At 35.3% G+C, this 22,846-nt stretch overlaps 2 protein-coding genes across 30 annotated transcripts in view; both read right to left on the bottom strand.

Moving 5' to 3' along the window:
* Positions 1–4,088: 4,088 nt before the first annotated feature.
* On the bottom strand, positions 4,089–11,614 carry fam111.2 (family with sequence similarity 111.2; the record flags this gene model as incomplete). Its single annotated transcript, NM_001440912.1, is given in 6 exon segments — positions 4,089–6,188; positions 8,739–8,792; positions 9,432–9,500; positions 9,812–9,874; positions 9,966–10,062; positions 11,430–11,614. A coding segment is annotated over 1 exon segment (1,173 nt). The 5' UTR covers positions 5,655–6,188; positions 8,739–8,792; positions 9,432–9,500; positions 9,812–9,874; positions 9,966–10,062; positions 11,430–11,614.
* A 2,193-nt stretch (positions 11,615–13,807) lies between these two features.
* Positions 13,808–22,846, bottom strand: part of lmbrd2a (LMBR1 domain containing 2a) — a 37,991-nt gene continuing 28,952 nt past the window's right edge. For 2 of the 29 annotated variants that reach the window (XR_015490203.1, XR_015490197.1), the window contains exons 15-19: positions 22,726–22,772; positions 21,191–21,299; positions 18,835–18,934; positions 14,687–15,845; positions 13,808–14,636 (exon numbers count right to left, since the gene is read on the bottom strand). Coding sequence is in view for 6 of the 29 variants with exons in the window: in XM_087251891.1 (XP_087108017.1) it covers positions 15,782–15,845; positions 18,835–18,934; positions 19,884–19,928; positions 21,191–21,299; positions 22,726–22,772 (365 nt within the window). In the remaining 23 variants the exon portion in view is untranslated. 29 annotated transcript variants of the gene reach the window in all.

Below are 22,846 nucleotides of genomic sequence, written 5' to 3'. Positions count from 1 at the left end.
TCTTTGTTTCATGTCAGTCTGTAGACTGGAGACGACTGATGCCACATTATAACCGTTGCTGAGTCATTTGAATTTTACCCTGTGGGCGCCACTTCCTATAACAAAGATATATTTTGTGATTGAAGTGATAACTTTTTTGGGCTTAGGTCATCAAAAATAATAGTGTTTATAGGCCTCTTTAATTCAAAGGGATTATGTGAATTTTTTAATCTTGATTTCATTTTAAAAATGTATACGCCCAAAAGGATGTGCTTAGTTGGGTTTAGGGGCTATTGTAGATTTTCTTTATCTACAATAGAGGGTTCCTGTCCACATGCTTTAGTGGAGTTGAAGGAATGCTTTATATTCAAATATATATTATAATAATGATAATTAAAATACAGCTAATGTTATAATCATCAAAAGCCAAAGGAAATAACACATATTTTGCATGCTTGCAAGTTTTGTCTAAAAAATGCCCTAGAGAACAGCCACACAGGATACAACAGCAAAGCAAAAGCCAACTCTGATCTTGCAGCAACACGCAACATCATATATTAACCACAAAGCAATCTCTGTGAGCCTTAAAATCTTTGAACTGAGAGTTTTTTAAACTACTTGAACTCTTTCAAACTTACAATCCTCTGTTTTAAAGCGTGTTACTCTATTTGTCTATCATTAACTGATATTAAAGTTTTTATCCAGTTCATTGGACTCTCTGTATAAGGTAAATTGGTCTCGATTTTGCTCTCTTGCTTCAAGTTTGATCTCTATTTACCTTTCACTGGCTTTTAAATTTGATGATATTATTAGATTATTGAACTTATCTGGTCATCACTCATTTTTTGTAATTTCTACATTTTATGAAATGGTGTATTCACTATTTTTAATCATGTTGGGCAAAATAAGTTATAGTTATGAGAAGTTAGTTCAAAAATATATTAAATGACATACAGAAACCATTTAGGAATAGTGTAAAAATATTAATCTGTAAAATTTACGGTTAAAAAACAGCAGCTGTTGTTCCCAGTACTTCACTGTTAAAATTTCAGTACAAACCGTAAAAGTAAATTCTCATTTTTACAGTAAACTACCATAATTCATTAATTTATAGAGGTAATATGTTTGTATTGTGAATTACTAACATCTACACATCTTTTGTTACACAGATATACCCGTTAACACACAGTCATATGCAGGTGGTAATAAGAAAGTAACACGCCTAAACACCAGTATGGTAACATGCATGCAATTAAAATAAACATTGTTTATCAACATTGGATGTACAGTTGAAGTCATAATTATTAGCCCCCATTTATTTTTTTCCCCAATTGCTGTTTAACAGAGAGCAGATTTTTTTTTTAACACATTTCTAAACATAATAAAGGTTATATTAATAATAATAATTTGGTTGTTAAAGCGTAAAAAGAGATGAAAGACATTTAAATACAGACGCCGTCATTAGCAGAAGGTTGGCAAAGAAACTCCTTTGAAAATACTGGGGTGAAATTCATTTCCATATTTTAAAGAGTTGGCGCAGAAAAATAAATGCAGTGCTTCTTGTTTGGTTTAATAAACACTTTATATTGTATCTCATCCAAGCAGAAAAGATCACTGCTTTTTTTTTTTTTTTTTAAAGAATTCAGATCTTAAACAGTGATTATGTTTGGGATGACAATTAACCGGAAGCCCTGGTTCTGGCTGACTGAAATTAAAAGTCTGGGCATATATTTAATATAACAAATACTGCTTTAATTTTCATTATTTCAGTGTCCATATACCTTGACCTATGATTTGTTTTCACCTTGCTGTTCAGACTGAATGATTTCTTTTGTACATTTATACAATAAACATGAATGAAAGAAAGCATGAGGAGTTTTCTTGTGTTATTTAATTCCTTAGTACAGGAGGTTCTGGACTGGTTAAATTTTATGTAGGACTTTTTTTTGCATTATATATTATTATATTTAACTTTGAGAATAAAGCAAAGAATCTATATGAGCATATGTTGCATAAATTCAGTAATATATTTAACAGCAAGCTTGAATAGGCCAACTAAAAACATCACCAGAAAACTGGTGCAGTGCATGCAAATACGCAAACGATCCTCAGCACGTCTTTTTGGGCGCATACATTTCTAAAATAAAGTCAACAGCATTACAAATTCACATAATCCCTTTCTATTAAAGAGGCATGAAACCACTATAATTGTGTAAACACAAAGATGTTATTGCTCTGAGCACAAAATAATCCCACAATGAATTGTATTTGCTATAGGAAGTGGTAAAATTCAAATGACTCAGCAACAGTAAAAATGTCCTGAAGAGCGTCCTGGCCAAGACACGTCTCATGGGTCTAACAGACAACAAACAAAAAACCATTAACAGTCAACATGAATCACACTGACAAACTTGACAAATGGATGCTTACGTTTATTTAACTGAATGTAATGCAATTACATTACAACATCAATGCTGTAAAAGGAACCTTATGAAATTGAAAGTAGTCACATAAAGCTTTCAGCGGAAGTTCATCTTTGGCAAAACACTAGCTGTGCATATAGCCCATTGGATTTGAGACCTAGATTTTCTTTTTAAATATATTGTAGTGGAAATACAATTTTAATTGTGTATTGTTGTGTCTTATTACATGATTCTGCCATAACATTAAGTAGTGTACTGTAAAGGTGATGACAAAACTGCCTCTAACTCCAGTTGCCCTGTCTCTCCTGATTGCCCATTGATGACACCATTGCCCAAAGTACTTTCAGTGATTCAGAGATGACGATTATGAAAATGTGTAAATCATAAAAGCAGCATTAAATGTCAATATAGAAAACACAATGAAATAAAACATGTAATATAGTTATATGAGTGATTTTGTTGTGTGAGATATACAAACACACAAGCATGTATGAAAAACTGAACTGTAAAATAGCATGTAAAAATATATTTGGTCTTTGCCAAGTGAGATCTAATTGTTCTGCTTTGGTTATGAAACAGACCCACAATCACATCAAACCAGAAATTTCAAAGGAAAACTTATTAATTGATTAGTAACACTTTATCTTTAAAAAAACAGGGCTGGGTGATTAATCAAAACCCATTATCATGCACATTTTGTCAGTAAAGCCAGTTCAAGTGAACCTCTGGCAGATGCTGTCAGATACAGCAGCATTTACTACACAGTCAAGCCGCCTTTCCACTGCACCCAACTTTTGGACACTACTGTTGTAATCCATCCCCCCCCCCTTGTGGCAGTCGCACAGAATTTTCAGCTGTGTTGAGCACCATGGGAGAGAAGCTGATTTTCGCAGTGTCCGAAATAAAGGAGTGCAAAAGCAAGAGCCTTTATTCTACATCCGTTCACCATAGTTGAATAAATGAGTACTAGAAACTCATAGACTGCTAAAAAATGTTGTAGGGAATTTGGAGACAACATTAAGAAAAAAAATTAATCATTTATGAATAATGTTTTTTAATACAGACCTTTTCTGATTAAAAAAATTACGAAAAAAGCTGTTTTTTAATCTTGTTTTTATTTCGCTTTTTTACTTTGTATTGTTTATTGTTTTCTCTCTCACTCACTCTCTACTTTGTATTACCCTAACCATAGTGCTTTGAGTGTAAGAAAAGCACAGTATAGACAAGGGATCACCAAACTTGTTCCTGGAGGGCCGGTGTCCTGCAGATTTTAGCTCCAACCCCAATCAAACACACCTGAACGAGCTAATCAAGGTCTTACTAGATATACTTGAAACACACAAGTTGGAGCTAAACTCTGCAGGGCACCGGACCTCCAGGATTGAGATTGATGACCCCTTGTATAGATCATTTCAATGTGGTCATGTCATTAGTCCATGAACATTTCCTGCTTGTTATCAAACTATTTCATAACAGTAACAAGAAGCAATTCAATCATAACCTAATGTTAAAACTGCTCTCATAACATTATTAATTAATATGTGGCTCTTTTTGGATTCTCGTAAGCTACTTTAATTAAAAATGTAAAACAGGAAGTCGTTGGGACCATTGTTTTTGTTTACATCCCTCACAATGGTCTATAAATATAATGCATTATTAATGCTATGAGGATTTCCAGGGATTCTTCAGCTTTGCGCAGTCGCATTTTCGATTAATCATCCAGCCCTACATAAAGCCATACAAAAAATCTAAATAGACAGTAATAGTTGTATTTACTTTTTTTTTCTAGCACAAAAGTGTTCTTGGAGCTTTGTATGATTACAGTTGAACCACTGAAATTGTATTGGCAATGTTTTTGCTTACTTTTCTGGACTTTGAACATCTCTGAACCATTGCTGTCTATGGAAGATGAGAGAGCTTCAGGATTTCATCTAAAATATCTTCATTTGTGTTCTGAAGATGAATGAAGGTCTCAGGAGATTGAAACGACGTGAGGGTGAGTAATTAAATGATTAGTTCATCCAAAACTGTTGTCATTAAGACTTTTTAGTCATTTCCTCCCAAAAGAAATGGACGGCTTCACTCAACATCTTCCATCTCACAGTCGGTCTCCTCCTCTTTCTCTGGAGTCTCAAACACACCGCTGTAGTTTTCCAAGAGACTGACAATCTCATTCAAACCTTTTATCTTCACCTGAGCTCGGATCATATCCAGAATGGACTGCATGGTATAGCCATACTCCATTACGCTTCTAGTTTTACCTCCTTTCTCCGGGTACACATATCCACCAGTGTGCACACCAATCAGCTTGCAGTCCTCGTCAAAAACCGGAGAGCCAGAAGATCCATAAAAGAAGCAGGAGTTATAACTAAACTGGTTTCCATAAATGTCCCATTTCTCTTCTATACACCTCTGTGAAACCACATGAATGAAAGTGACATTCTTAGAGATGTGTTCATCCGCCGCCTCTAGTGCTTTATCTTTAGCAATGATGAAGCAGGCATCCATTTTCTTATTCCCGCCATCAGGATGTCCCACAATGCAAACCCCACCAGTTGAAGGAACTCCAGGGCTGTAATAACTGAGCAACTCTGGGCGACCTGAGATTTCATCAGCAGCATCCAATTCAAGAAGAGCAAAGTCAAGACGGCTTTTATTAGCATCGGTTATAAAACAGTAAGCAGGAATCTGTTTCTTGATTGGCACCAGCTTCACCTTGGAGTCGAGACGATCAAAATCAAATGCAGCCTCTAGATATTTTGAAGCGGAGAGCCTGTTTGGATTCTGCAGAAAATCCTTAACAACATGTGCATTGGTGAGGATAAATCTGTTAAAGAGTCTCATGATCTGCTTTATTTTAAACACCTCAGAAAAGCTTTGAACGCTTTTATCATATTCTGCTCTGAACAGCTTTCGGACCTCAGATTTCTTCCTTCTGCTCTCTGGCTGCTTCAATAAGCTCTCTAGGTAAAATGGACGCTGATAGCGCAGAATTCTCACAGTTTCTTCAGAGTCTGGAATCATTTCAAGAGTCCAGGAATTGGTTGGATTTGTGGATTTCATAACGGATTTAATTTCTAGTTTATTGTTAATAGGATGTTGCTTGGGATTGATGTTTTCTTGCAGATCAGCAGAGCAAGCTTCATACGGTTCATCACTCAAGAAGGCATCTTGACTTTCTGGCTGGATACTGTCACTGACAACAATGATCTCGAAATGCTTTCCGTCCAGATGCTCTACAGTTTGTGTCATTTCATAGATGGTCTCACTCCCAAATTCGGTAAGTGCACAATGTTTCTTGAAAATGGCATTGATGAACCGTCCATCATGCCGAAGTGCATCCTTGATTCTTTCTTCTTTGAATGCATACACACAAACATCTTCAACTTTCTTCCTCAGCTCGTTGTTTTTCATCAAGCGTTTCACTTTCTTGCCTCCTTTAGTTTTGATGTTAAAGGTTATTATATTTTGTGTTTCTTTAGATAATGAGCATCTTCCAGTCCTTCGCTTTGTAGGAACATTTCCACTACTCTTGATGAAGGTTATATCCAACAGCTCATCTTTTTCAATAAGGCAGCAAGGGAAATCTCTCCTCACAGCAGCTCTAGGAACGTCTCCTTGGGATCTCTGGATGACAATTTCTTTATTTTTGTTTTCTCCCATAATTTTTTCGAACATCTTGTTTGTACTGAGAGCATCAAGGACAGTCTTGGACATGTCACACGCCACTGCATGTTTCTTGTATTTGTAGCGGAAATTGAAAGTGTGACTTTTCCCTTCTTCACTCTGTTAAATTCAGAATAACAGTTAATGCATTAAAGATTTCCATTAAATATAGTATAATATTTAGATGTCATATAAATAATTATTACACTACTGGGTAATTCTAGTAGTTTTAGAATTCTGGTAGTTTCAGTGTTAACCCATATAATAAAAATCCATAAATAATGGAATTTCAAGATTTAAACAGCAAAGGCTCATTCTTAGGTACTACATATTAGGTTGACTGGTAAGGTATCTGTATATAATTGCTCCTGATTGTGGCATGAATAAGTTAGTTACTGTAAGCTGCACCATTTGCTAATTCTTCTTTCAACATGCATTTCTTTTTACCCAACAATTTTGTGTATTTAAAAAAAAAATAATAATAAATAAATAAATAATTTTCTGGAGTTCCTAATTTTACATTGTTTAGATGTTATATTTCAGGACATTTGTAACTGGGTCTCCGCAGGGTCTTAAAAAGTCAAGTTAAAAAGTTAAGGTCCTTAAAAAGTATTCAAAAAAGTCATTAATAAACATTAATGATGTTTTTACGAGGTCTTAATTTTTGTTCAAGCATTTTCCAAACTGTTTGACTCCAAGAAGGCATAAATATATTTATTTTCCTCCTAATAACAACAACAGCGTGTTTGATCCACGTGATTGGTTTGAGCTGGGGCGCGTCAGGCCAATTTGTGACAAACGCGGGAAGGTGATGTGACGCTCTCCACATGTAGCGAAACCATAGAGAAAAACAGATGGCAAAATGGGAAAATGTAAGTTTGCATACTCCTGGTTGCAGAAAGACGAGTTTAAACAGTGGCTGAAGCCCGTCGCTGAAAACAACCGCATAATCTATTCTTTCAAGATTTGTTTCTTCCTTCTGAGTTCTGTTGCATGGTTGTGCTCCATAGATTTAACTACAACTGTTTATTAACAACTGTTTATTAAATTAAAGGTTTGCTACTAATTATAATTTAAAGTGGCAATGAGGTCTTAAAATATTCCTGAGAAGGTCTTAAAAAGGTATTAAAATGACCTTTAGGATTCCTGCATATACCCTGTGTAAGTTTTTGTCCAAAAAATGCTTTTTCTTACACATCTCATCTAAAACCTCAACTGCTAATTTCAAAGTGTATTTTTTACATTCTTGGTTGATGTTTTTGTGTGTTTCTGTGGTTCTTTTGCGGTTATAGGCCAATTAGACATGTAATTTGTTGTAGGATTGAAAAAAAAAGAAAATAAGGTAAAATTGTTTGGCAGAGTGTTATGAAACTAATTCAAGACCAGAAACTACTTAAGCTCTGCATTTCTCTAAACAAATGCGCACCGTCAAATATTAACCCTCTTCTTGACTAACAGGTCAAAATGAACCCAAACACCATATTTAACAGCCGAAAAAACTTAAACAATTTTTTTTTTATCTTGAACTTTGGTGACTTTTCCTAAAATGACCCCGACATAGAAAAAAATAATACATTTTCTATTTCCATGAAGGCTGTACACATTTAGGGTACAACAAAACCATTTGCACACCACAAAAAACTACTGGCACACATGTGCACATTCCAAGACACACCTTCACAAACAATATAAATCTGCTGCTTTATCGTTTATGAATACTGTCTTGCTAAAACTTTACACTTTTAGCATTAGATAATACACCCTTTAGTTTCAAGAGTTCACACTTAGCTGATGATTAATTATAAAAGCTTGTTTGGCATGCTGTCCCAGGAGAGAGCCCTGAGCTCATGAGATCCTCGAGCCCAGGGCTCCCTCCCGTTGCAAGGCGGGAGGGGAGTTTGAGCTCAGGTAGATCTCGAGAACTCCCCTGCTGTAGCAAGTGAATGCTCTTGAAATTAACTAGGAACTAGAAGCGTGTCTATGGTGCCAATTTGGATTGTTCAATTGACTTTATTGCATGTTTTTAGGCGGTGGGAGGAAACCGGGGAACCCGGGGGAAACCCATGTGAGCACAGGGAGAAGTGCAAACTCCACACAGAAATGTCTGCTAGTTTTGGTAAAGCCAGGAACCAGAGACATTCTTGCTATGAGGCGACAGTGCTAGGCACTGGGCCACCGTGTCACTCGTCTAAGAAGGAGGAGTAGGGGAGGAAGGGGGGACTCTTCAAAACGAAGATAGCAATGGAATGAACCCCAGGGTATTTATAGTAGTTTAGGAGTCATCTGATTGGATCGTAGTGAATTAGAAAATATGGGTCAGCTGCTAGCAATCATAAGCACGTGATCCTCTCGAAATTTGTTTGTACGTAAACTTCACTTAGTCAAAAACCATTGTTGCCCTCTGATTAAACACTGATAAAATAATCAACACTGATGAGGGAAAAACTTAGACATTCACAGAGTTTGTGATGAAGATGGGGTTGTTTCTTAGAGCAAAATAGATTTAATGATTTAAATTAAATTTGATGCTTTATTTTAGTGGTTTAGTAAAGGCGGCTCATTTTTTACCTGAAGGTGGAATGGTGTATATGGAGTTCTAAGACAACTAGAGGGTTAATAAACCAATCAGAATCAAGCATTCAGCACACATTATAGTATAAAATATAATACCTGCTGCAGAAAGCTGCTAAACAGTCCTTCTTCAGAAATATTGTTGGTCCTCCCCTTAATGAATGTCAACAGCATTCATTAAGTCCACCAGCGCACTGTTTATTATTATATTGTAAATCATAATGAGTGTGTGCAATGCATTGGATTTTCAAAGCAGCCCACCAGAATTTGTTTTTGCAAAAAGTTTTGGTAAATTCCACATCTCGCATATGATGTTTAAGAAAGCAAGGAAATTTTCACAGTATGTCTGATAATATTTTTTCTTCTTGAAAAAGTCTTATTTGTTTTATTTCAGCTAGAATAAAAGCAGTTTTAAATTTATTTAAATAACTATTTTAAGGTCAATGTTATTAGCCCCTTTAAGCTTTATTTTTTTTTATAGTCTACAGAACAAACCATCATTATACAATAACTTGCCTAATTACCCTAACCTGCCTAGTTAACCTGATTAACCTAGTTAAACCTTTAAATGTCACTTTAAGCTGTATAGAAGTGTCTTGAAAAATATCTAGTCAAATATTATTTACTGTCATCATGGCAAAGATAAAATAAATCAGCTATTAGAGACGAGTTATTAAATTTATTACGTTTTTAAATGTGTTTAATTTCTCTGCGTTAAACAGAAATTGGAGAAAAAAAATAAACAGGGGGCGTATAATACTGACTATAAATGTATGTCGGTATGCAACAAACCTGTAGTGGATTACGATGATCATTGCTGATCAGTTTTTCTTTCTTCATGCTCGTACAGTTTTCTCTGTCCTAAAATGACAGTAGATGGCAAATCTGTTCATCTATTTTTTTATTAATAATTAAAATAAAGTTTGTTGTTTGTTTTTTTGTTTGTAAAATTTTCAACTATAGGCAGGACAAAACATGAAATATTGTTTATATACATTACTAAAGTACTTTTATGTTTTTAAATAATGAAATTACTGGTTCTTTTGCCCAAGCTGATGACAATAATGCTCATTTGCTAAAACTATACAATAACTAAACACTGTAGAGGTATTTGTAAATTATTAGTAAACTTAACTATCATAATTAGGATCATCATCATTATTATAGTATACCTGAACATTTGCATTGGATTGTAAGATCCTCCTGGCTCCACTGCTGTTGTCAGTCGACTTTTTTTGAAAAATAAAAACAAAATCAACAGACTTCACTATAAACACTTCAGTTCAATATAATATTATAAATATGGCAATATTTAAATGGTGTCACCACTAAGAATTTGTGAATGCTATTGATCTCAGTTTTGTCCATTTTCTTCATTTTTTTGCTCTTGATGACCAAACGTGACATTGACAGTTCACCGTTTCTGTGAAGAAGACAAATCACATTATTTCTCAAAACAGCTGACACAATACTTCTCACATCCCATGATGCTTTAAATGAATTATGGGAGTAAACAGCGCCAATTAAATAAAATAGAGGTACATTTAAAGAATGCAATAACTTGCATACAAAATGACATTGCCCTCATTTCTTAGGTGTTAAGAAAGTTTAATAAATGTAACAAATCTATTGCTCATTAATATTAAGTATTAACTAATGGACTTTGTAATAAAGTGTTACTGAAAATGCAGAAAATTTAATTGTTACAAACGTGTAACTCGTTATTTCGGTACATTTAAAACAGATAAATCATTACAAATGCTGATTATATTACTATCACAACAAATGCGTTTACAGTACTTTTATGAACGAATGTAAACATTTTTCAAATAATAATTTTTTATCTAAAATAAGCAGTCATTTTGTAACAATTTATGACATACTAATCTACACGCATATATATATATATATATATATATATATATATATATATATATATATATATATATATATATATATATATATATATATATATATATATATATGCATATAAACAAATATTGCAACAAAAGATTCACACAATATGCCAACAGTACATGTTATGGGAAGTAGATAAAATAAAATGAAATGAAACACTACAGCCAGAAGAACAAAAATAAACTAAAATTGACATAAAAGTAGTAAGACGCAAGTCAATTTTGAATTTACTTTTTTATTTAATTTACATTTATACACCATTTTGCAATACTGTTTGAATTTGTTTTTAAAAAAAATACATGGGTTACCACCTGACCAGTTCATTTTGTGTATAGGAATTTTTCCCATTATAATCATTAGTTGAACTACATAAGTTTTAGCTTTTCAATATAGTAATTATTCACAATTTCACATATTTCATTATATCCTTAAAAATACGTCATCACGCAAAAAAAACCTAAAAAAAAAAAAAAAAAAACGTTATAATAGTGTAAACGAGTTAGGTGCAAACGTTTTGGCCCCAGCGGCCTTCCATAAAGAAGCGTCAGGAACAGGAAGCAGAGAAGTTCATCATCCACAGCTAAAACACCGCTCATCCAAACTACTTAAGTGCTATTAAGTTTTACGGGGTTTAAAGTTAAACAAACTACAATGTATTTTTTTTTGCCTTATCGAATAAGTCACAAGATTGTATTTATACGGCTTTTGTTGGATTAATTAGTGTAAACCGCCATAACATTAACGTTACATGTCATAGTGTTCCAGTTGTTTTCGTTTGTCCATGTTTAACATATATAACTCGAATTCAAGTCAAAAGCTAGTCATTCACAAACAGTCCAAAGGGGAATGTTGTATATCGTGTTTAAATGTTACCTTGAGTGAGTTAAAATGAAGTTGGAGAAAGTGCGCGTCGTCTGTTTTCCAGTCTTGTGATCATCTGCTGCTGTTTCGCGCGCTAACATTTCAAATGTCTTCTTTAATGGCGGATAACACCAACGTTTATATTCATTTATCGCCACCTACTGAGACGGAATCAGTGTGAACAAGCGTTTGTGTATTCTCAAAAAAATATAGACTACTTATATATAATTAATTTGATCAATTCAGTTATTCTAAGCAAATAAACTCTGTTCCACTCCCACTTTACTTAACCGTCGAGTTGTTAATTAAGTCACCTGTTATGTTGGAGTGAGTAAAATCAAATACAGCAGGCAATTTGGAAAACTCTCTTATCTCTATTCCTCAGATAATATTATTTAGATGTGAACTAAAGCTGTTTTTCTGGTTTCTAAAACCGTAATAAAAGGCATAGTTCACCCAAAACTGAAAATGTACTCACCATCTAATGTAGACTACTCATGTTCCGTACACTTTCCGATTTTCCATGCAGTCAAACGACCCTTAAAATGTTGTTTCACATGTCCAGGACTGTGATAAAAGTAAAAAAATAAATAAAAATCCAGTCCACAAATACGTCATTTTGTGTTTTTTCACCAAATCAGTGACATCATTTGTGAATTTGGCAATTTAAGAGTTAAAATCCTGCAATTTTTAAACATTTAATAGTCTTGACCAGGGCTGGGGTTGATTAACAGATTTATGCAAAAAAAAAAAGGAAAAAAAAGGAAAAATCATTTATTTGATGGATTTTTACAGCAGCTTAATTCAGTGGATGTTTTCATCATAACAAAGGGGTAGAGAATTTTAACAGTGCACAAGGATTCAAAAATAAACAGCTTGATGGCTTCAGTCACTTAGTGTAAACGAAAATGTAGCAAAATCACAATTTTTACCACATAAGAAACAGGTTTTTAACTGCAGACTTTGAATTGTGTCGCATTGGAGTTGTTCGAGGTCTCAAACTGTTTTTTTGGGGGGAGGGGATTTGGTTAGTTTTAAAACAGCCAAATCTACAATTCAGTTGTCAAGCGAATTCACTTGTTACATATGAATATCTGTTTTTACACAGGTAATTTGCTTGTTTTGTCGTCCATTTTCTTGATGCGTCCAAAACATGTTGAAGAAGGACCGGCGCGGTTACGCAGTGGGCAGCGCTGTCACCTCACAGCAAGAAGGTCACTGCTTCGATCCTCGGCTTGGTCAGTTGGCATTTCTGTGTAGAGTTTGCATGTTCTCCCTGTGTTGGCGTGGGTTTCCTCCGGGTGCTCCGGTTTCCCCCACAAGTCCAAAGACATGCGGTACAGGTGAATTGGGTAAAATAATTTGTCCGTAGAGTGTGAGTGTGCGTGTGTGTGTGTGTGTGTGTTTGAATGAGTGTGTATGGATGTTTCCTAGTGATGGGTTGTAGCTGGACGGGCATCCGCTGTGTAAAACATAATGCTGGATAAGTTGGCGGTTCATTCTGCTGTGGCAACCCCTGATTAATAAAGGCATTAAGCTGAAAAGAAAATTAATGAATGAATATTCTAAGAAAAGGACAAAAAACAAACAAACAAAATAATCCAGTGGTGGGCAAACTTTGTCAAACCGAGTTTGGACACCCCTAGTCTAAAACCAGTGTGATTAAAACAGGGCTGTCCAAACTCAGTGCTAGAGGGCCGGTGTCCTGGAGAGTTTAGCTCCAACCCTAATCAAATACACCTCAACCAGCTAATTAAGCTATTTCCAGATCTACTAGAAACTTCCTAGCAGGTGTGTTCGAGCAAGTTGGAGCTAAACTCAGCAGGATCCAGGAACCAAGTTTGGACACCCCTGGATTAAAAACTCTCTCACTTCTCTACAGTGCAGTGACCGGGATGCCCTGTAGGTGGCAGCATAGTAGGGGAAAACAACAGGTCAAAGATGTAAATTGTTGAATGTTTGTTTATTCTCTCATATTTATTTGTATTTATTTAAAATATTCATCACTGTCAATCATGTCACGTGATTTAATCAGTTAATACAGGTGTTTCAGTTTAAATAAAATGCCTATGTCAGTCAGTGTAACTGCACTAGAAAAAGTGCAAGTGAAATGTCATGTGTGTCATTCTACACGTTAATAACGCTGAGCTAAAAGAACTCTGTTAACATAAAGGGGATTTTTTTCCTTTAAAATATTGAAAACATACAAGAACAGTGTTTTATATTTTGCTGACATACTTGCATTATCCCAAATGTTTCGAAAAATGTTCAAATCCCAAGAAATGTGGTGTAAATTACATACTGTGTGCCTTTAAATAGAAAATGAAAGGTTCCGACAGCAGCATTGAGCTATTTTTCTTTCCACCAAGTTCAACACAACTGCACAGAAAGATAGTAAAGGTCTCTTTTATTTGAGGTATTGAGGAAATGCGAAAAAAGGGCACAAAATAAAAGAAAATAATTATAAAACAGCTTCTGTATCATCCCCGAAATAAACAAACGCACTTCCTTCATTATCCTTTAACATGTCAGTAGCATCTGGCAATTGATTAATATAAATTCAGGGAGGTTTATAATAAATAAAGTAAAACAGCATTCATGTTTTCAGAAAAGAACTGAAGTTTACAGTACAAAACCAGAGATGTACAGCCAAAACCTGTACCCTTTATATAGTCGGATCTGTTAAATAATGAATGATTAAACTAAAACAGTCAAACAGAAAGACAGAAGCATTTCCTCTTGGTGATTTACTGGTCGAACAGATTCCCATCCTGAAGTTCAAAGGTCAGAGTAGTGTTGTCACAATCCTGGAATTTGACACCAATCGGTACTGAATTTAAAAAATGTCAATTTCCTGCTAACATTCGAGCGCTGTTGAGTTCTTAAACAGCTGATTTGCCATTGTGTTCACATGCTCAACAGAAATGACTGTGATTGGCCGTGAAGGTCATCCGTTCACTGAACTCACCGATGTTTACTGCGTGTAACCACAGATACAGGGACACTGGCGTGTTTTAAAGCCGCAAAGATAAGTTGATTAATCAGCGGATCACTCGTATGTCAGCTTATAAAGGTCATCAGTTCACTGAACTCACCGGTTTACAGTTCACCGTTTACTGAGTGTAACAACAGATACAGGGACACTGGCGTGTTTTAAAACCACAACGATCAGCTGGTCTGTTTAAAAGCTGAACAACGAGTTATCTACTGATTAATTGACTGATCTTCACGACTTTAAAACACTCCTGTATCCTTGTATCTGTGGTTACACTCAGTAAACAGCGGTGAGTTCACTGAATGATCTTCATGGCCAATCACAGTCATTTCTGTTGAGCACGTGAACACAATGGCAAATCAGCTGTTTAAGAACTTGCTCAGCAGCGCTCAAATGTTAGCGGGAAATGGATGTTTTTAAAAATTTTGTACCGATTGGTATCGAATTCCAGTATCATGATCAACACTAGGTCAGAGGTCAAATAGAACTAGGGTTTTTATGATACTGGAATTTGGTACCAATAAATACAGAATTTTTAAAAAAACTTACATTTCCTGCTAACATTTGAGCCCAGTTGAACGTGTTCTTAAACATTCACTGATTAATCGGAATCATCCACGTTCTTAAGTGTTTTAAAGCTGCAGATTGCTCATACAGCATGTCAGCTTATAGACAAACCAGCTGATCGACGTGACTTTGAAATGCTCCAGTGTCCTTTTATCCGTGGTTACATACGCCCGATCAGTCATTTCTGTTCAGCATGTGAACACAATGGTAAATCAGCGCTGTTTAGGAACGCGCTCAACAACACTCAAATGTTAGCGGAAAATGGAAGTTTTTTAAATTTTAGTATCGAATTCCAATATCGTGACAACACTAGATCAGACGTCACAATAGAGCATAAAGGTCAGAGTGTGAGCTAGATTCCGACTCATTCCAAAAACATCCCTTAAATACATTTTCATCGCAAATAGAATGTTCAAAAGTTCTAAACAGGATTCTAAAGAATGTTTCAAAAATTCAAAATAGCATTCTAAAGCAAACCTAACCCTTTTCTTTCCCTTTTCAGCCACATAATAATAATAAAGATCTTCAACATAAAATATAACCGTCTCTGCCGTGAGGATGCCACACTAGTCAGTGCACCACAACCATGATTCTACAGCAGATTTGGCTTCATCTGGAAGTAAAGGGGCAATGGATGGATGTAAGACACACACACACACACACACACCATACATACACACACACACAAATCATTAGAGAAAGACACGTGAGCATTACAGCTGCAGTCTCTAAATGGACACTTCAGGAAAAGTGTGAAGATTTAAAAAGTGCAAACAAGTTCCCTTCAGTGTTCTGCTTGTTCTTATACATCATCAAAGATGCGGGTGCGAGATGCAGACGTGGAGAGGTAATGTCCTCCAGGGTACCTACAGAGAGACAATCACATACAGTTGAATGCAAAATTAATATTTTTTATTAGAATTGTTACATTTTATTATTATATTATAATTTTTTATAATATAATAGACTGCAGCCTTGATCAAACTTGCGAAGTCTGAACTTACACGGAGATAATGCAGGACTGAACTGTGCGTGTTAGGCTACTTAATATTCAGGAAAAGCCCCAATCAGAGAGGCGAACGTCTGCAGCCCCGCCTCCGTTTTCAGATGTCTCCGTTTTCCATCATCCACACTGAGACGGAGCAGCAGCGTTTCAGAATGAAAACGGCCTCTCCAGCGTTTTCGAAACGCTCCGTTTTCGGCGCTCGAGAACTCCGGCGTAGTGTGGACGGTTGGCGTAACCGTAGCAAAACTTATGCGTTTTCAGGCTAAGGCGCATTAGTGTAAACGGGGCCTTAGAGTTTTCCAGCTCTTTTCATCCCTGCTTCTAGCAGCACACTCCATTTCCGCATTACTGGATCTGTAGCGACAACAGACCGCAAGGGATGATGGTCAAGCATGGGCTGATGGGAATTGTAGTTTTCGCTACCTCCCGTTCGCTTCATTCGCCTGAGCAAATTTTCTCAGAAGACCTATAGTTTTACAGAGTCATGCGACTTCGGTAATATCGAAAAAAATTAATATTGCGGTATGACGGTATTTACAATACCGTTACATCCCTAGTCATTGCGCTATCCACGTTTCCTCGGAGCCGTGTGTATATGGACTATCCTGTTGCAAAATGCATTGAAAAATCAACATACTCCATACTCATATCGGCATACTCCACATGCCCTAATTCCATTTCTGTTTAGTTCGATTATGACCTTAGTCGGAGGTAATCAAAAATCGCTGTTAGACTCTTAATCAGAGTATTGTTTTAATCGCATTCAAATCTGATTATTGATGTTCATATAAACTTACTCATTGTCACTATTAACTACTATTTTGTTCTTCAGTAGGTTATGGATAAAATATGGTCCTTCTAATAGTTCAATAAAATAAATTTGATTTTTGGTAATTGCCAAGCCACCATACCCCCCCCCCCCACCCCCCTCTCATGGTCCCATGACCCACCAGGGGATCTCGACCACTTTGGGAACCACTGGGTTAAAGAACAAACCACTTGTGTCCAATCACTTACCTAGTTAACCTAATTAACTTAGTTAAATGTCACTTTAAGCTTAATACTAGTATCTTGAAATATATCTAGTCAAATATTATGTACTGTCATCATGACAGTGGACAAAATAATTGGTTAATAGTTATTAAAACTATTATGTTTTACAAACGTGTTGGAAAAAAATATTCACTTTATTAAACAGCACTTTGGATGCATTAAAAACATGAAATAATGAAATAAAAGAACATTTACAACATTATTATTTGGGCAAAACATTACACTGTAATTCTAATCCCATACTTATATAGTCTTTGAAGTGGATGTCAAGTGTCAAATAAATGGTCAAAAGTATGCTATGTTAATCTAGATCTATCCATCTATGGCCTGGTTTCACACACAGGATTTCGATTAAACCAGAATTAGGCCATCTTGAAGAAATTTCAGTCATCTTTTAAAATATGCCTTAGAAAATTATTCTTACAGGTTAATGGTGTCCATTAACTAGATAAAAGGCACTGGTGATATATTTTAAGATCAGGCAGTGAAAGTTTCCTTTAATTGAAACAGCTCTGACTATAGTTAACTTTGTGTGTGAAACCAGGGTTATGTTCTTTCTTTCTTTCTTTCTTTCTTTCTTTCTTTCTTTCTTTCTTTCTTTCTTTCTTTCTTTCTTTCTTTCTTTCTTTCTTTCTTTCTTTCTTTCTTTCTTTCTTTCTATCTATCTATCTATCTATCTATCTATCTATCTATCTATCCATTTGTCTATCTATCTATCCATTTGTCTATCTGTCTATCTGTCTATCTATCTATCTATCTATCTATCTATCTATCTATCTATCTATCTATCTATCTATCTATCTATCTATCTATCTATCTATCTATCTATCTATCTATCTATCTATCAATCTATCAACTGTTTTTATCTATCTATCTATCTATCTATCTATCTATCTATCTATCTATCTATCTATCTATCTATCTATCTATCTATCTATCTATCTATCTATCTATCTATCTATCTATCTATCATCTATCTATCAACTGTTTTTATCTATCTATCTATCTATCTATCTATCTATCTATCTATCTATCTATCTATCTATCTATCTATCTATCTATCTATCTATCTATCTATCTATCTATCTATCTATCTATCTGTCTATCTATCCATCTATCTATCTGTCTATCTATCCATCTATCCATTTGTCTATCTATCTATCTATCTATCTATCTATCTATCTATCTATCTATCTATCTATCTATCTATCTATCTATCTATCTATCTATCTATCTATCTATCTATCTATCTATCTATCTATCTATCTATCTATCTATCTATCTATCTATCTATCTATCTGTCTATCTATCCATTTGTCTATCTATCTATCCATTTGTCTATCTATCTATCTATCTATCTATCTATCTATCTATCTATCTATCTATCTATCTATCTATCTATCTATCTATCAATCAAAGCTAAACATAATCTACATTAAATAATGTGTGTATATAATAAAAATATGCAAAACATCTAAATGAGTGATTTTCTTATTCTCACCTGTGACTTTAGCATCTGTTCAGTTAAATAATGTATGATTCAACAACATCGTCAAACATGAGACAAAAGCATTTACTTTGGATATATGAGTAATGTCATATTAATAAAAAACAAAATAGTTAAATAATTTTCTATTAAAACAATGAAATGTATGACATTCAAGGTTATATACTATGTACTTTTCAATAATGTTTAGAGTGACTAGATCAGAAAAACGTTCTTGAGTTTTACTTTGAACATGCTCTTATTTTCCGCAATATAATGAGTTTATATAGTGGGATATAATCATACAGACCTCCTGTTGTCTGTTTCCAGCGGCTCTTCTCCAGTAAAGTCCAACGGTTCAACGTCTTGTAGTAATTCAGCCTTGTCGTTTCGATCTCTTCTAGACGGAGCTACACACACACACATACACACACAAAACCTTGTCACATTTGAGAGAAGCAGAACTTTCGACCAACAGATGATTTTGAGCTGAGTCTCAAAACTGTCATGCAATATGGGAGATGTAGTTTATAGTCAACATTCAATTTAAGGCAGCATGGATTTGTATTATAATGCTGGGTTCACTCCAAATTTCGAAGCACCAAGTCACTTAGTCTAGTTCACTCATGGGATATTTTTTGAGTTGAATATCTTAAACTTGTGCGATAGAAGCAAATTCTGTGTGTTCACAGCAGAAAAAAAAAACTAATAATAATAATAATAATAAAAACCAAAACGCATCATTCGCACTGCCCAGTTTGCAATGGCTTCTCATGTAATTTAGTTGCACAAAGATTTAAATTTGCACAAAATTATGCTATCTGCTTGCTAAGTCGTGACATATGGAATACTGTTTCCTGGTCCAAGCCACTACTCACTTTATGACCAATACAATCGTAATTTCAGAAAGTATTACAGCACTTTGTAAACGTTTATTATTCCCATTTGTTGAGTCTCCCCATACAGTTGTATATAGCGCTTGGACCCGGAAGCCGCTTCGCGTGACGTCACACTTAACAAGTGGATGTTTACCTATATATATCCATTTATGGCCTGGTTTCACAGACAGGCTTAGATTAAACCAGAATTAGGCCATCTTGAAGATCTTAAAGTAATCTTTTCAAATATGCCTTAGAAAACAATTATTACTGGTGTCCAATTTGAAACAAATTAACAAGACAAAAGTGCACTAATTTATTTTAAGATCAAGATTTTAACAACAGCATAGATTTTTATTTATAATGCTGGGTTTACACCAAAAGCACCTTGTCCCTCACTCATTAGAATCAGGGTTCCCACTCTTTCATGGACACCAAATTCAAGGACTTTTTAAAATCATAAATAGTTTAAATCGATTACCTCTGTAATTCACACCCCCAGCATTTAGCGTCATCAAAGTCCTTCCTGTAATTAACATTTCACTTACACTTAATATTTACATCAAAATGTGATAATGATGATGTTTTGAATGTCATTTTTAAAAATGTTGACCATTTTAAACAACAATATTAAAGTCATGCTTAAAGAGGTGAATTCTTTACTGGCGATATTCAAATGCAGTTTCTGACATATTGATAAAATGCATTATTTGCAGGTAGCATAGAATTCTGGCACAGCAGGCATTCATCCGGCACTGGCATACAGCATGTGGGCCACACATGGCCCGGGTTTGGCAGAGGTGGCACTGTCTTTAAGGCAGCACACAAGATTTGGGCAAGATGTAAAATGTAGTATTTGGCCCAGATTTTAAAAATTAATATGTGGACCACGTAAGTTTGGCCTGTCTTGACCCACATTTAAAATATATTACAATAATTTTTGAGTAAACAAAAAAAAAAAAATTACCAATCAGTTCGCTTTGAGAAAAAGCATGCCCATAGTGTGCCAAAAGCTCAATGCTTTGTGGGTTTATCAATTTCATTGCAATCTGCACACACCAACATATTCAGCTCAGGCCCAGTTATGAGTTATTAACTTGGCCGTGACTTGACCCAGATATGTCCATGTTTGGCCCTTGTCTGGAAGCCAGACTTGGTCCAGTCATGTACCGTAATTCACTGCTAAGCAAAACCTGATTTGTGTGGGCCATAGCTGGGCCAGAGAAATTTTACTATGTGGGTTGTTATAGTTCATGTATAAAATTGAGATTTAAGATTATTAAATTAAGAATTTCTTCAGTTTTTTTTTGTTCAGGCGTTAAAAAGCAGGATTGTACAATTGGTGAAATAACAGCATAATCTTTCAATTCAAGCACTTTCAAGGACCTGTGTTTGTTTTTAAGTACTTTCCAGACCTTGAATTCATATATCTGAAAATCAAGCACTAGGAAGTACTTCCAAGAAGTGTGGGAACCCTGTAGAATAGATTACTCATGCCTCAAGCGAATTTTCAGCTCAAGTTAAATATGAAAAGTCACAATTGAAATGGATTCTGCATATTCGCAATCCCAGCAAACACATCGCACATCATTCACACCACCCAGTTTGCATTGACTTTGCATTTAATCTACTTGCACAAATACTTAAATTCACATTTGGTGAGAATCATATGCTCTCATGGTCCACATAAATTAATACAAATTTGACAGCCCTAATATAACTCTATTATTGCTCAATGCATTTTGCAGTAGCGCTTTTAATACAGTGTTTTTGTGAGGCGTGCATCACCTCTGCTTGGTTCTGTGCTGGATCCATCCGTCTCCTTCAGCTCAGAGTAAGCATTTCTGTTCCTCCCGCTGTATCTTTCCCTCTGTTCACCATAGCGTTCCCTCCATTCCTGACAGAGACACAATGAACAAGGGTTTAGACAGGCATTAGTGTTGATTTATTCTCATCACTGATTGAGAGGCAGTTTAGGCAAGGCAAGTTTATTTATATACAGTTGAAGTCTGAATTATTAGCCTCCTGTTTATTATTTTTTATTTTATGTAGTGGTGAGAGTTGTGCGTGGCTTTCATTGCAGTGTAAACAGTGTAAACAAAAGCTATGTTAGACGAATTATAACAAACTATTAAAATGTATGTATGAACTCAAATGATAACAACAGTTTATTTAAATACTTAGCTAATATAAAGCTTAAATTTACATTAGACGTGATAACAGTGAAACCATGATTATTCTTCAGAATCGTACAACCAAAATCTATAATTGTTGCATCCCTAATTGTTATGCAGTTCAAAACATAACATATGAACATATCTGGGCGAGGCAGTGGCGCAGTAGGTAGTGCTGTCGCCTCACAGCAAGAAGGTCGCTGGTTCGAACCTTGGCTCAGTTGGCGTTTCTGTGTGGAGTTTGCATGTTCTCCCTGCCTTCGTGTGGGTTTCCTCCGGGTGCTCCGGTTTCCCCCACAGTCCAAAGACATGCGGTACAGGTGAAATGGGTAGGCTAAATTGTCCATAGCGTGTGAATGTGTGTGAGGATATTTCCCAGAGATGGGTTGCGGCTGGAAGGGCATCCGCTGCGTAAAAACTTGCTGGATAAGTTGGCGGTTCATTCCGCTGTGGCGACCCCGAATTAATAAAGGGACTAAGTCGACAAGAAAATGAATGAATGAATGAACATATCTGAATGTAGAAGAAGCCTGCAATGCACTGCCTTTGTTGTGTTTTGAAATGCAACATTTGAATGTTTGTTAAAAAAAAAAGCCTATTGTACAATGCACTGATTTTATTCATTCATTCATTCATTCATTCATTTTCTTGTCGGCTTGGTCCCTTTATTAATCCGGGGTCGCCACAGCGGAATGAACCGCCAACTTATACTAGAGGGAACACTGTGGCGGCAGGCCCTTTACACAAATCTTCCAACTACCTATGGCGCTATTTTAATGACAAATGTCATTAGTCTGTTTGTTCTGTAGACAATCAAAAAAAAACATTTATATTGCTAATAATTGTGACCTTAAAATGGTTTTAAAAAAATAAAAACTGCTTATTCTAGTCGAAATAAAAACAAATAAGACTTTTTCTAGAAGAAAAAATACTATAGGAAATACTGTGAAAAATTTCTTGCTCTGTTAAACATCATTTGGGAAATATTTGGAAAAGAAAAAAAAATTTCACAGGAGGGCAAATCATTTCATACACAATGGTAATTCAAAGTGCTTTACATAAACAAGAATAAAGGAAACATACGAGGAATAAAAAAGCAAAGAATTCAAATGATTAAAAACAAAATGGGTTTAAAAGGATCAAACTCACTCTCCGTCTGCTCTCGCCGTCCTCTGTTCTCTGACGCTTTCTTCTTTCTGAAAATGAAGACATTTTACAGCATTTTACAAAAACAATGATATGGCTTGACACGTGCAGTTTGCTGTCCTGT

The sequence above is a fragment of the Danio rerio genome, chromosome 5 (genome assembly GCF_052040795.2).
Source record: "Danio rerio strain M-AB ecotype USA chromosome 5, GRCz13ab, whole genome shotgun sequence".
NCBI lineage: Eukaryota > Metazoa > Chordata > Actinopteri > Cypriniformes > Danionidae > Danio > Danio rerio.
Note: the sequence above shows the minus strand (reverse complement) of the source record. Positions and strands in the feature narration are given on the sequence as shown.